Raw genomic sequence first — 15,196 nt, 5'->3', positions numbered from 1 at the left:
TTAATGCACAAGTAGCTTAGCATCAAAAATACAGGTGAACGTTCAACCCGGGAGTTCGCGCTGCCAATCTGCTTCCTCTACTGAGTGTAGGGTCTGTCTCATTTTATAGAGGTCCAAATGGCACTGCATGGACCCTCCAAATAAGGTATGAGTGACCGTAAAATCCCATCAGGATGGCTGGTCTTTGTCCAGGACCTGTTTTACAACTTAAGTTGACACAGAAAAACTGACCTCAAAGTATCTGTTATCTGGTGAAAGACGTATGTTGTGCAAAGTGAAACTTCAAGTTGAAACGCAGCTTATGATAACATGAGTTGTCGTAAGCCGCGACTCATAACTCTGGTTTGGTCTGGGAAAGACTTGGGGTGCATCCGAATAGTCCCTCCTATCTCCTAATAGTCCTTCCTATCTCCTTTCCTTTCCACTTTTCCTTAACCCCCAGAAGTGGTGAAGTGGTGGCCACAATGAGGAGCATTCTAATTCTCCATAAGCTAAAGAAAGCAGGCTCAATGCTTCCTTTATAACCTCCTTCAGCCTAGGAAACACTGATGCTTCCTTTAGCCTAGGAAACACTGATGCTTCCTTTATAACCTCCTTTAGCAGGAAACACTGATGCTTCCTTTAGCCTAGGAAACACTGATGCTTCCTTTATAACCTCCTTTAGCAGGAAACACTGATGCTTCCTTTAGCCTAGGAAACACTGATGCTTCCTGTCGAACCTCTTTTGGCCTAGGAAACACTGATGCTTCCTTTAGAGCCTCCTTTAGCCTAGGAAACACTGATGCTTCCTTTAGAACCTCCTTCAGCCTAGGAAACACTGATGCTTCCTTTATAACCTCCTTTAGCAGGAAACACTGATGCTTCCTTTAGCCTAGGAAACACTGATGCTTCCTTTACAACCTCCTTCAGCCTAGGAAACACTGATGCTTCCTTTAGCCTAGGAAACACTGATGCTTCCTTTATAACCTCCTTTAGCAGGAAACACTGATGCTTCCTTTAGCCAAGGAAACACTGATGCTTCCTGTCGAACCTCTTTTGGCCTAGGAAACACTGATGCTTCCTTTAGAGCCTCCTTTAGCCTAGGAAACACTGATGCTTCCTTTATAACCTCCTTTGGCCTAGGAAACACTGATGCTTCCTTTAGCCTAGGAAACGCTGATGCTTCCTTTAGAGCCTCCTTTAGTCTAGGAAACACTGATGCTTCTTTTAGAGCCTCCTTTAGCCTAGGAAACGCTGATGCTTCCTTTAGAGCCTCCTTTAGTCTAGGAAACACTGATGCTTCCTTTACCAAAGGAGAAGAGACAATGCTGCCCCACAATTCCTTGCGGCGACAACATTTAAACATTTAAAAACATCAGAGCGTTCAGGGAAACTCAGGATGAGTGAAAAGGAGCAGATCACGTTAAGTTACCAAAGAAATAATATGCTTGAACAACTTTAAATAATCTAAAACACAGATCCCACCTATGACAGTAATGCTGATGTTGGAAAACAAACAGAGTAAAGCTTTTGTGCAGCCTATTGTCAGTGTGATTGCTTATTTGTTCACTTGGCAGCTGTTTACCTTTAGTTCCTCTTTTCCTTTGATTTAGATTCAAACCATGTGATGTATGAGATTATATCAGTGGCTAGAGGCACAAGGGAAAGTGTTATAAATGCACTTTGTGTAATCCATTTTCAGAATCGTGTAGTTTTTTTCACCACGGCAGATGTCACTAGCCTTCACCGCTGTCGGATTATCATTATGTCACCTCGTGGAAGTGCGGTCGGATTGTCAAAATAATGTGATCAACTTTCCCTATCGTTTTGAGGAAGTCTCCTACCACCTTTCCTTAACCCCGTCACGTCATCCCCGTGGTTAAGGAAAAGTGAATAGAAAAGAAGAAAGGAAGCACCCTCCGAGTCCAACATGAAAAGACAGAGGAGACAAAGCTGGAGGGACTTCTTCACTCGCTACACTGCCAGTGAGACTCCATAAGGACCGAGAGGGACAAAAGATGGACGATGTTTACGTTAAGACCACAAATGTGTATTTATTGCAGTTTAGTCAATGTTTTGTGACACCGAGAATTTTTTTGTGATTGCAGTGGAGATCAATTTGCAATATATTGTGCAGGACGAACTGAAACGTTGAGGTTGAAAGCTTCGTGTTTTATTTGATATTATTTTAACCCTGCTTTTATTTGACACATTTGAGTTGCACGATTGAATTACTGCTATCTCCCAGGCCTGCTCACACACACACACACACACACACACACACACACACACACACACACACACACACACACACACACACACACACACACACACACACACACACACACACACACACACACACAGGCTAAATCAATGGTGAGTGTCAGTAGAATAACCTCGACATATTTCAGCATTAAGTAATACGTTTTGTTTAGGTAATCAGGCCCCTAGCTTTCCGCTTTACATTTCTATATTCTCAGTTCTTTACTGGTGAAAAGAACATGCAGGAGTGTCCTTGATTTGAAAAGAAAAAGTGAAAGCTTATTGAGCTTGTGTGCAGCTGGAAGCAGCCTCAATGTTCACATAGATGCAAGATGTTTTCTGTTGTTTACAAAGGCTTTGTGTGGAGTTGAAGGTTTCTAGAATAGTGCATTCCCAACAGGGACGGCCTGCAGGCTGCAGTCGGCTGCTGGGAGGTTTTTGTCTGAGTGTGGAACACGTGAACAGACACCTATGATGTTAAAAGTCCAGCCGCCGAGACTCTCTATGAAGAGCACCACCACACAGTGCCTGGTTGTTGACGTCAGGCCTGTGGCTGTGCAGCGCAATGGCCTTGCCACCGCAGAAATCAATTTACCGTCCCATACACACACCTCAGAGGCACCTTCCACTGAGCAGAGGACACAAGAAACCATCAGCTGAATCATCGTGCATGAAAAGCCTGTAAGCCCAAAGCCGAAGACAGAGTGATGATAAATTCCAGACAGATTTCTTCTTTTGACCCAGACTGAGATGTGAGAAAATATCTGAGCACAAACTTTGTGTGAATCGACTGCTGAAAGTACGACTGAAGTTCCTGTGAGGTTTTCAGTTAACACGTTGTGCAAACGTGTCATGGTGAACGTGTTATGTGAACGTTACAACGATTGTGTTATGTGAACGAGTTATATGAATGTTACGCTGAATGCATTATGTGAACGTGTTACGATGAACTTGTTATGACCAACATGTTATGAATGTAGCGATGACAGTGTGATGTGAACATGATGGTGAACATGTTATGTGAACGTTATGACGGACATGTTATGTTCATGAATATATATGAACATGAACGAGATGATGAAGGCGTTATGATGATTTATGTGGTTATGACAAACATTTCAGGATGAACGCCACAATCACTGTGTTGTGATGAAGGTGATGTGAACGTAACATGTGAAGAAGAACAAGATGAACAAGATGGAACATGTTAAGATGAACATTATGATGAATATGTTACGTGAACGAGACAATGAACGTGTTATGACGACCGTTAAGATTCACGTTAGCAGAGTTAGAACACCAGTGTGAGGAGCTCCGCCTCACTGCAGGAGGACCTGCTGACTCCACTGACACTCTGGCACATGAAGGTGTGGTGGTGTTGTTGTTGTTGTTGTTGTTGTTGTTGTTGTTGATGTTGTTGTTGATGTTGTTGTTGTTGTTGATGTTGTTGTTGATGTTGTTGTTGTTGTTGATGTTGTTGTTGTTGTTGTTGTTGTTGTTGTTGTTGTTGTTGTTGTTGTTGTTGTTGTTGTTGTTGTTGTTGTTGTTGTTGTTGATGTTGTTGTTGATGTTGTTGTTGTTGATGTTGTTGTTGTTGTTGTTGTTGTTGTTGTTGATGTTGTTGTTGTTGTTGTTGTTGATGTTGTTGTTGTTGTTGATGTTGTTGTTGTTGCCCATGTGTGCCGGCCAGCCAGTCCCTCCTCTGACACGTCTTTTACCAGGAACAAAACTGAAACAGACTTCTTGGAGTCGGATGTGTGTGAGTTGAGTTTGATGATTCTTTCAGGTTGAAGTCACTCTTAAGGGCAATAGAATGCGTTGGTGTATTGGTCCTGAGACGTCCACTTTTAATATCAACGTAAATAAATACCTTGCCATACTTGTACTGGGTAACTTTTAATACTTCCTTGTGATTCCAGAAAAGTGCAGGCTGCCATCAGGCTCTTTAATATTCCACATGCTTATTTTGGCTTCTTCTGTTCGTTTATGTCAATTTGACCTCTTTTCTTTAATCATCACTTTATCTTCTTTATTTATAGTATATGTAATCAACAACATGTAAGAGCATCACACAGACGAGCACATCAGTCACAGAAAGAAGAAAAAAAACATTTTTCCTCTGCTGTACCCACAGTAAAATACAAAGTCTTTAATAATGGACATCCTGTATGAATGTGAGTTTTTTTTACAGTTTCGCATCACAGGACAAACACTCACAGTTACTGAGTCAACAATTAGGCTCAAATGTATTTTGGGAACAGTGACGATGGAACAGGTTCACAGTGAGAACATGCAGACTCCACTCAGACAGGAAACCATCAGAATTAAAACCACATTTCTCTTTTGAATCCGTTGTAAGAGCCTGAGTCTGTTGAGTCTGAGATTAGTTTGGAACCAGAATCCACCAATCAGTGTAATCCAGACTGAAACAACAATCAGCAGGATTCAAGACGCATCACATCCTCTAGAAATGTCCCCACATCCTCCAGCTCAATTAGTCTTTTTGCAACCAACAGCATAAATGTTCTCAAAAACCCATTGTTGAGCTCAAAACAAGAAACATTTTCACCTGGAAATAAAAATAATGATAACTTGAAATGTATATAAATATGACTAAAATGAGATAATCCATCACACTGATTAAAACAAGAATCCACAAATCTAAATACGTGGGTTTGTAGTCCATGAAACAGATGCAGCATTTTCAGTTATATTACATTAACTGAATGGTTTATTGAGCGAGATACAGTTTGATGAAATAAATAATACAATTTGATGGTTGATTTCCATCAGTTAAGGAGGAAGGAGTGTTGGAAATGCTCCTACCCAAATAAAGAATTGTTCATGTGTATTAATGTTTTCATTTACCCAGCCTCTTCTGAAAGATTTTGGATCAGGTCCATTTGTTTAAGTTCCTGTGAGGCTTTTATTAGATATATGACAAAGCAATAAAATTGAGTTTAACACTGGGAAATATTCCCAAAAGGTTGACTATTTTTTCCCCAAAATGTTTCTACTTTCAAAGTAGACAAGTGCTCTCTTCCAACACACACTCATCAATGAAGAAAATATTGTTTCTATAAATGCCGGCAGGATTTCCTGTCTTGACAGAGTTACGTAACAATCTTTCCCCGTGTTACACCATGTCTGTCCTCTGAGGAACATTCAGGTCCACTTGCTGTTGAACATCTACAATATTAAAATAGGACAGTGTACGGAGAAGAAACACTGTTCTCAGTCTGGACAAATCAAATTACTCTCAAACAGCAGCAACGAAGACCAAAGGAAACAGGAAATGTGCCTGATACGACATTCATTGGTCACTATGGAAATATTACCTGACCTGTAATGAATGAATTTTATATTAAGAGCAGGGTGTGTGTGCGTGCGTGCGTGTGTGTGTGTAGAATTGAAGAGAGATTTGAATAGAGAATCACTACCTGCAACCAGAACCAGAGTGTGAATCTGACGGTGCGAGCCTTTTCTCTCCTAAACCCAGACAGAACAGTCCAGTTCTGCAGAAACTCTCCACATCTGAACCTGGTTCTGCAGGTTTTCTTCCTGTTAAAAGGGAGTTTTTTTTCCTCAATGTGCTTTTCCTCTCTTATCTTGAAATGACTGCGTTGTATTTAGCACCACAGAAATAATAAAACTGAATAGAATTGAATGACATATCCAGCAATAAAAAGCATTTGTATTATCAGTAGAGCTGCTTAAGAAATTAATTCAAGTATAAAATGAAGAATCACTGAAAGGACTCAAGTACCGTCAATCGAAAACGACTCAAGATCGCACTTTTAAATTGATGCTCTTTAAAAGTATAGATCCACTCAACACTGAAGAAAGAAAATAGTTGGACCAACGTGATTGAAATGTTTCAGCTGTGTAACATCGGAATGAATCAATTTATTTGAACTTAAGTTAATACATTTAACGAAATGCTACCAACTGAAGCAATTCAATTAAGTTGGTTCAATTATTTCCATTTTTTCCCAATGAAGGTTCTCCTCATTAGTTTAGTACCAAATTGTCAAACTGTGAAACTGACCTGTTGGAGGGTTCGATCTCCTCACAAGATAACCTCAGCTGTTACATTTCAATCCAGGGAAGTGCAGTTCTCATATATTCATTGTTTAATGAAGAGTGGGAACTATAACAACTAATGCCACTATTCACATATAAATCTACATTTGAAGATGCTATATTTATGTTTTTCTTTGCAGACTGCAGATACAGTTGATGCTCCTCAGTTGTGACTTAACTGGAAGACTGTGGCCTTCCTCGTAGTTAAAATGGAGCAGAATTAACTCAGTTTATAAATCATATGTTAATGATTTGTCCTTTAAATGTGACCCACTTAAAAAACACCTCCAGACTGTTGCTCCGCTCAGATATTCACCAGGACACAAAAAAAAAAAACCCAAAAACCTTCAATTAGAATAAAGCCACAGTCACATGTTAAAGCTGAAGTCGCTGTACGGGTGGAGGAAGTGACACCAACCAACGCAGAACGGCCACCACAGCAGAAATGAAATTTGCTCAAAACGTGTAGAGATGAGTGTGTAACGTGTGAAAACTTTCACAACCAGACACAACTTGAAACAAAACACATGCCAGCATATCATAATGAGGCATAAATCTGAATGTTCTCATTTTGGAGAGCAACTGTGAGGCGTTAAAGCACATTGGTGATGAGGTGGGGTCTGTTGACACGGCTGACACTCACCACCCAGTCCAGGTTTCAAGATGCTCCACAATGACGGTGACTTGATGATGTACTCACGTGGGTTTGGAGGCTTCCGCCTGGTCCGTCTGCAGTTTGTGTCCTCCCTCCACCTCCATGGTGCAGTAAACTATCCTGTTTGGAGCCAAAGACTTCAGACCCTGCACCTCCATGATGACCACCTGCAAACACACACAAACAAATAAACACCCATTGTGTGAACAGAGCTGATCTGAGCTGCAGCAGCAGGGACTGTGTTTTTTTAGGTTAATCATCCATTGTGTGCTGTATTATCTGCCCCAAAGTCCATGGACGATAATAAGAGGAAACCATGTGTCCTTTAAATCTAGTAAAAGGCGTAATTTGCGCTATACAAAAAAAATTGTATTGAATTGAAATAAAACACATGTGAGACAGAAAAACTGCTTGTCTTGTTTTATCTCTGACATTAAACAAATGTTATCCATGTACAACAGCACAATCCCTGAAAAGGAAGATTTGTGGTTCAAAAGCAATTTGGTATCTTTCTTATATTATATAACGCAGCCATCAGGCAGAATCATTTTTCTTCATAGAATCTGATTTTATTTCAGCCAGGTCAGTTTAAAATCCCACCAAATGACGGAAGCATCAGTTCGGTCTTTTAGGAATTTCAATATGTTGTTCTTTCTCACAGAGGTGTAAAAAGAGCTTACGGTATACTGAAATCTGAATAAAGTAGAAAAGAGCCTTTTTATTGAAGTGTGTGGTGATCTCTGCCACATCGCTGTGAGTAAATTGTGGGCTGGTTGTTATCCAGCCAAAGAAACCATTCATTGTGCAAAAGATAGACTTTCTCCCACTTCACCCACACTGCATCTCTTATACACGACAAGAGAGGGAAAAGTGCGTGTTTATTATGACTACCAGACACAGAGGCAGTCAAATAATCAGGGTGCCATGGGACTGCTCTGTTCCTGTGGAGAATAAACTCCCGCTGAGGCTCAACACGAGTACTGGACAGGGAATATTTCACCTGGGAGGAAGGCAGAAGTTGTACCCTTTCTATTGTATATTGAAATAGATCTGCCAGTCAACTTAATCAAGGTGAGCTTCACATAGAGTGTCAGTCAAGAGAAATACATTTTCTCTAATTGGGAACTCCAGACGGGAATCCTGACACACCATCCACGTATTATCTGCCTTCATATGAAGGTACAGGAGCTGATTCCAAAGTCGGGAGGCTTCATTTGTCAATATACTGCAAGCAGCATGAGCGTGTGTGTGTGTGTGTGTGTGTGTGTGTGTGCGTGTGCGTGTAAACATGGATAAATTATATCGAGATTACTGAATCCCAACACATTCAACTTAAATACTTCATCCAATTGGTTCAATATCTTTAATAAATGACCTGCAGACTGATCCTGTTGCATCAAAGCTCTCTTTCAGGTTGTACTGTCTACTGTGGCTCCTCCTCAATTCAAAGCAGACCTTGTGGCCTTCTAAAAACTACTGGTGAGATGGCTAATAATTCGTTGGAAGTCATGCACCTTCACCTCCAGCCTCACATGCACACACACACACACACACACACACCCAGTCCCCCAATGCTGTCACCAGTCGGCCTATCATCACGTATTTGGATTGTGTGAGGAAGATTGTGGACTGTGAAAATCCACTCATCACACAGAAACAGTTGATTTGATCCACCTGCTCTCTGCTGAGCTGCAGCTGCGACTGTTTTAAGACCCGCATGAGAACAACGCATCAAGGTGTGGGAGCACCCAGGTCACCCAGAAGAGATTGTTGAGGGACAGTGGCAGGGTTCGAAATACAACGTGGCTTTCGGGGGAGCCCTATTTTCCGATCAGACCTCTGCCAGTGTTTTTAGAGCTCCCCCTAAATTTTTCAAATTAAGCTTTCAGGGGAGCTCAGGTCCCTTTCAGGGGAGCCCAGCTCCCCTTAGCTCCCCCGTAATTCGAACTCTGGACAGTGGTGATAGATGATTAACCTAAGATTTTATTCCAGGTCTCGTGACGCCACTGAATTCCAAAGTAAAGTGGGTGCATCCAATTTTAGCCACAACATTATAGGTGCTGATCCCGTAAAAATGTTGAGCCTTGGAGAGAGCTGATCTAAAAAATAAAAAGTCAATGTGAGGAATCAAACTAGGTCATGCTGTCTCAGAGATGGAAGTTCTGCCACTGAAGCACCTGTAAAGCTGCAGAACTGTGAGGTTCTTAGATACTCTTGGTCACTGCGTCACCCAGTTTATTCACCCAGTTTCCTTCAGTTTCGCCACCAAAGTAAGAGTTTCAAACTCGTACGCCGGTAAATAATCGACCTAATTTATTTAGATTTTCTTGTTTGTGACGACTCGCAGTTTACTGCATGCAACACACACTGCATGGTGAGATCAAGACACCATCGGTGTGGATCAGGAGGAAACAGCCTGAAGCAGCAATCGGAGACCAGTGACCAGGGAGAACTGTCTTCATAAAGTAATTATGTGCATTTTAGGAGGAAGTTATTTCCAGATAATCTTAAACAATTAATAACATACTTTGCATGCAGTCCTTTCTGATGACGCCAGGTGGGGCTCAGCCGCCCCTGTTGAGGGAATAACTGAATCTTGGTATTCACTGAAATAGTGAAAGTGGGTATGGGCCCACCCAAAGGTTCTTATCACCGTACGCTTTTTGATATGTCTTATTAAGCAGGGCCATACAGAGTTCTTAATGCATCTTAATGAAGGACCTAATGTTCCACCACAGTTTTTAATGTGTTTGACTGTGGTACTTCTCCTCATGGGCAGTATAAATCCTTGTTGTTGATTCACTGTGTGCCTTACAGTGTTTTGATCCAGTCCACAAAGCTAAAGCCTTGACGCGCCGCAGCCATCTCCTGTATTCAACTGCAAATTGAGCATTATTTCATTCCTTCATTCCTAACCGCAGGACACAGGCTGACTCACATCATCCATCACCTCTGTCTGGATCCAATTACAACGAGCAGCAGTGATGTAGCCCAGCCCAGCCAGTGCCTGCCTACCTCCAGGGTGAAGGACAGCACCACGTCGGACTTGGACAGTGTGTTCTCATCCTCCTGGCCCATGTCCATGATGGAGGCGTTGTGGCCTCGTTTCAGCTTCTGCAGCTTGAACTCTCCTCCCTTGGACACCGGCATGCTCTCCAGGTTGGCCATGAGCAGGTTGACGGAGGATCGCAGCTCCTCAATGAACATGGCCTCCATCTCCCTGGACGAAAACCTGGGGAAGCGTCCACCATGCTGAGCAGAACAAGGAACAGACGGTTAGTCAGGAGCATGCGCCACTCAACCCAGCTTCATATCACTTCAAGTCAGAAATCAAACAATATAGCTTGAGAAAGGTTTGACTAGTTGCACTCTGAGATTTGTATTTTTTCATTAAAGTCTTGTTTTACCCGTGCGATCTGATCGGCCATTTGTAGGCGTCCATCCAGCTCTCTTCTGATCTGAGCTGCCTGCTCATCTGGGTTGTCCAGCTGTCGAGACACACAAACACAAACCCCACTTCAATCAATTCATATAGGCTAATGCTAATGTCACAGAGTAAAAACAAGTTTATTATCCGAACAACAGCTTAAATTGGTGCCTAATAAGACAACGACAGCAGCTGTGCAACCGTTCAGCTCATGTCTGGAACTGCTTCACGTAAACAGTAAACCAGAACCTGTCAGTTCATTGATCTGAGGTTTCTGAGAAACGAATAGATAAGAGAATGTGCAGAGCTACAGCATTACCTTCAATATTAATGCTAATCATTCACTGGAGAGGATGGTTCATCACTGATATTTTCAAAATATGGCATTTGTTCATTTGTTATCGTTGCTTTGCTTCTACGATCCTCCACGTCTGAACGGGGTGAACATGCTGGTCAGCCGAGTGTTCCAACAACAACCTGCTCTAAAGCAGAGGCCCAGACAATCTTCATCGTCACATCTTTTCGCTTCATACATGTACTGTTTATTGGAATAAAGTCAAGTTTTGTACATGTGATAAACATACAGTATCAGTAGTAGATGTATAGCGAATGTTGCATTTGTTTCAAACACTACGATGCGTTGTCAAGTGTGGCTTTTAAAAATAATGCTGAGGAAAATAATGTCTGAAAGAATAGTAAGGTGAAAAAACAAGAACATTGATCATCTTCTCACTTTTCATTTGCGTCCCATTAGAACCAGGTTCTACATGAAGTGTTACATGACTTGTTACTCTGGACTGACAGATGGAGTTCAGTTTAAACTTATGACGTTCAGCTTTATCCTTTTGTTGCATCAATGCATCGATGAATTTACAATAAAGAATTTTTTTCTGTGAGAGAGTGAGAATCCACAGTGGCCTCACTGTGTGGCATTTGCATGTTCTTTTGTGACTGTCTGAAGATACGTTTGACTGACTGGTCAATCCCAATCACAGCTGGGTGTGATTTTGTGTCTATAGTTTGATATACGTACAGTATGGGTGACCTGTTCATAGACAAACAGAATCTGTTGGGATCAGCCCCAGTAACCCAGTAAAGTCAGAAGAGACACTTAATAAATCTAATAAGTCTTTGCAAACAATTCCAGGTATTAATGTAAAGGTAATTGTTTTAAGTCAAGTCCTTTATTTATCACATACAACAATTATGCATAGCATAATGGGCAGTGAAACGCTTTTAAAAACAGCCGTTTTTAATAGGATAGAAGAATAAAAATTTAAAATTACAATTGGGAACACAAATAAGGAAAATAGCACAATTAGGCTGCCAAAAGTTATTTGGATAAATTCTTTCACAGAAACGGTGACATGTATGTTATTTTGCTCATTTAATGTGCCAGATTTCAGAGTCAAATTGGCATTGAATATTGTATTTTTATTCTTTAAAGAGTTAGATCAATAAAATTGACAAGCCTATTGTCTGAATCCGTCTTTCAACATTCAGTGTTTTAACCACAGCAGCTTCTGCACACATGAGTCGGGTGGTACCATCTGAACCGTCAACTCTCCCACTGTCGTGAGTCTTGGTTTGATCGATAAAACGCAGTCTGTGGTGATGATCGGTGTCAGTGACGGTCTTACAGGGAGGATTGTGTTGGTATCCCTCTCATCCTCCCACACTGTAACCGTCTCACTGCTGCTCGTCCTTTCAGATGGGAACGACATCCACGCTCAAGTTTCAACACCCAAAGGTTTTTTTGAGAGCAGTTCTCAGGGGGAACACGGTCAAGTTAATGCTAATGCTAATGCATATGTTCACGCCAATGCCAATGTCAATGCGAATGCTAATATTTATGTCAATGCCAATACCAATGCCAAGGATAATGTTAAAGCTGCAGAGAGCAGCGCAATGCTCAACAGTGATCAACAATCAGTAATAGAGCTGCCATGCCAGAGACCTCCAGTTCTACTTCTGTTCAGGATTCATGTGTTCACACACTGCCGGCTGAGCTGCGTCTCGTCCAGATGAAGAGCAGCCGGTTGAGGTGGTTGGAGCACCTGATTAAGATTCACGCTGGAGGCCTGACAGGCGCCGCCCACAGCGAGGAGGCTGAGGAGCCACTGGAGAACACGACCGCTTTCAAGATGTGAAATGTGAGGAATATGTCTTGCATCAGCCTGCCAATAGATTTTAATTTAGTTACCTGACTGTCTCCCAAAAAACTGTAATAACGAATTTGCACCTTATATTTTCAAAGAATCTCATCAGTGCCAATTACAAGTGCTTTGATGAGCAAACATGGGGAACCCGCAGGTCTGTGCAGCAGCTGAACTCGCTGAAACAACTGAAGAAATGTTTCCTCGGGGGGTTGCTCTGGACAGCTGCCTTTCTCTGCTCTCGGTGGAAGCTGTTGGCGGGCTGCTCGCGTCTTCACAGGGGGGCAGATGGTAGAGGAAAGCGTGGGCACACAGTTTGGAGGGAGGGCAGCAGAGAGAAGAGAAAGCCTGCTGCTGGGAGAAGACAGCAACTGTTTTAAGTGACGGAAGACCTACGACCAACAATATGCCAAGAGGCAAACTCTGATTACCTCCAGTAACCTGGATAGAAATACATGCCAAGAGGTTTGTGTCGTTATTTGTTCTGGAAGCCGCTCGGTTTTATTGTCATGTCTGCTCCTCGTGAGTTTCTGTAGGCGTGAGCTTGGCATTTGCAATGTCTGAAAATGCTACAGAAATGCTGCATTCACTCACTCACTCACTAGAAAAACATCTTGCTTTGGCAGAAACGCTCTTGTGGATGGGTCAAATGTCACAAAACCAAATTAATTCCCATCTGACTGAGAAAATGTGTTCATACCAGTCAGTTTTCAGAAAACAATGTGGGCATTTTAATTCTGTTCATAGCAGAGATATCTGAAATGTCTTACTACTGTTATGCCAGCTGGTAGAACAGGAGGCAGAAAATACTTCTAGAGATGGATTCTCGGTGGAGAGGGGATCATCATTGATGCATCTTAAGACTAAAAATGTGAGGAGAATGGCAACAACCGAACGGCGGTAGACAGTGTTGGGTGGAAAAAGATAGAGATAAATGCAACACAACACTACAAAGACGTGAATAGAGCATTGCATAAACACATCCAGTCATTGGCCAGCCAACATACGGAAAGAGGGCAGGGCAGAGAGAAACTAAATGAGAGTCGTTTGAGAAACCACCAATACAAAGTGGTCCAACAAGAGAGAGACAACATGTACTGTTGGAATCGGCACCTGAACAAGTGGAAAACAATGGTGGAGGCTGAGACGGCGGCCCACACGAGACCAGTGGAAAACTGGTAGAAGGAAGGAAGCCTATCCAGGAAAATTTAATTTTGACCAACACAGGACATGTTTGGCCAACCACCATGCAAACATCCAGCAATCTCAGTCCATCAATAGCAGAGCAAGCGTGACAATGCACGGCGCAGGGAAACCGGTTGAGTCACCCAATAGAGTTGAGAGAAATCTGAGAGAAATCAGTCCACAGCTCGGGAACGTCCAAAACTCACCATGGACCACAATCCAGCAGGAAGCCTCCAGACACTGGCCAACTGAGTTCCCCCAGGAAGCCCAGACCAGCCAACGTCAGAGACCATCTTGATAGAGCACTTCACCTTCTAATGGCAAAGCTGGTAGTTCAATCCCCTCATCATGTTGTGTCCTTATATCAAAGTGATCTGTGACTCTAATTGTATCTTCAAATGTGATCATGTGAAGCACATTAAGTCCGCTCAAGTGTAAAATGCACTGTGTAAGTTAATTTACCATTTACATTTGTCTGATACACCAACACCGATGAACTGCAGACCTCAGAACTTGGAAAGGTCCGACCACCATCAGTGAGAACAGTCCATGACCTGATCCGCCAAGCCAACGTAAACCCAATAACCCTTTAACAAGAACTGCAGTGTTTTTAAATCAAGATGTTTTCAACAACATGATCAAACCTTTTTGTGCTGAAATCTAAATGTAACTTCAATATGACATGCAGTGCAATGTGTTGATCACCTCTTCCAAACCAAAACAACGATAATAATAGAAAGTTTAAAAAAACACATAGTTATTATGTTTGAAGTACATCGTTTTGCTAGTTTGAACGTTCTTATAATGACAAAGCTATGCGATTCCTTTTGGTATCAAACCCTGAAACGTAATATTTAAGTAAACATGTTATGATGTCTGAACTGGTGCCTCAGCCTTAGACTGAAAAAGCTTTTGGTGATTTAACCCTGTGAAATAAACTAATTAACCAAACATACTCATGAGTGTAGACGCTTATTGCCTGAAGGAACTAAAGGTTTTTGGTGATCAATTTCACTTGGAGGTGATATTTTGAAAACCCAATCAGTGAACGTTTTTGTCATTTTAAATTATTAATTTAAGTAGTCATGAACTGTATAATATATAAAACTAAGATTAGAGTAACTGGTATTTATGTAGTTACTATTGCTACCATTAAACCTGTAATTCATAGTCGATGGGATTTTATGTTTCCGTGGCCGATAGAGATCAAGTGAAATACTTCTTTCTATGAAGACATTATCGAAATCAGAAACTTAATTTATTGTCTTTAATAAGAATACACTTTAGCAGCAATGGTTAAATGTCACAAATAAGGTAAGGATCAATAAAAACTAAAATCCTGAAAAGAATTCTGAATGAAAGTGACTGAAGTCTCCTGTGAGTCTTCTTGTTCAACTCCTCCAGTGGAGACGAGCTTCAGGCCCAGGAAAGTCTACGTTAGTGTAACAT

General features: G+C 41.7%; 1 protein-coding gene across 1 annotated transcript in view; it reads right to left on the bottom strand.

Moving 5' to 3' along the window:
• The window catches only part of cadpsa (Ca2+-dependent activator protein for secretion a), a gene marked incomplete at both ends in the record, with an annotated part of 181,796 nt that overhangs the window by 113,653 nt on the left and 52,947 nt on the right, over positions 1-15,196 (bottom strand). Inside the window, 3 exons of the mRNA XM_080495890.1 lie at positions 7,025-7,146; positions 9,995-10,231; positions 10,387-10,467. Coding sequence (XP_080352016.1) covers positions 7,025-7,146; positions 9,995-10,231; positions 10,387-10,467 — 440 coding nt within the window. The remainder of the gene's footprint in view (positions 1-7,024; positions 7,147-9,994; positions 10,232-10,386; positions 10,468-15,196) is intronic.

Source organism: Blennius ocellaris, assembly GCF_963422515.1.
Source record: "Blennius ocellaris genome assembly, chromosome: 4".
Classification (NCBI taxonomy): Eukaryota; Metazoa; Chordata; class Actinopteri; order Blenniiformes; family Blenniidae; genus Blennius; species Blennius ocellaris.
This window is presented reverse-complemented; position numbering and strand designations above follow the sequence as displayed.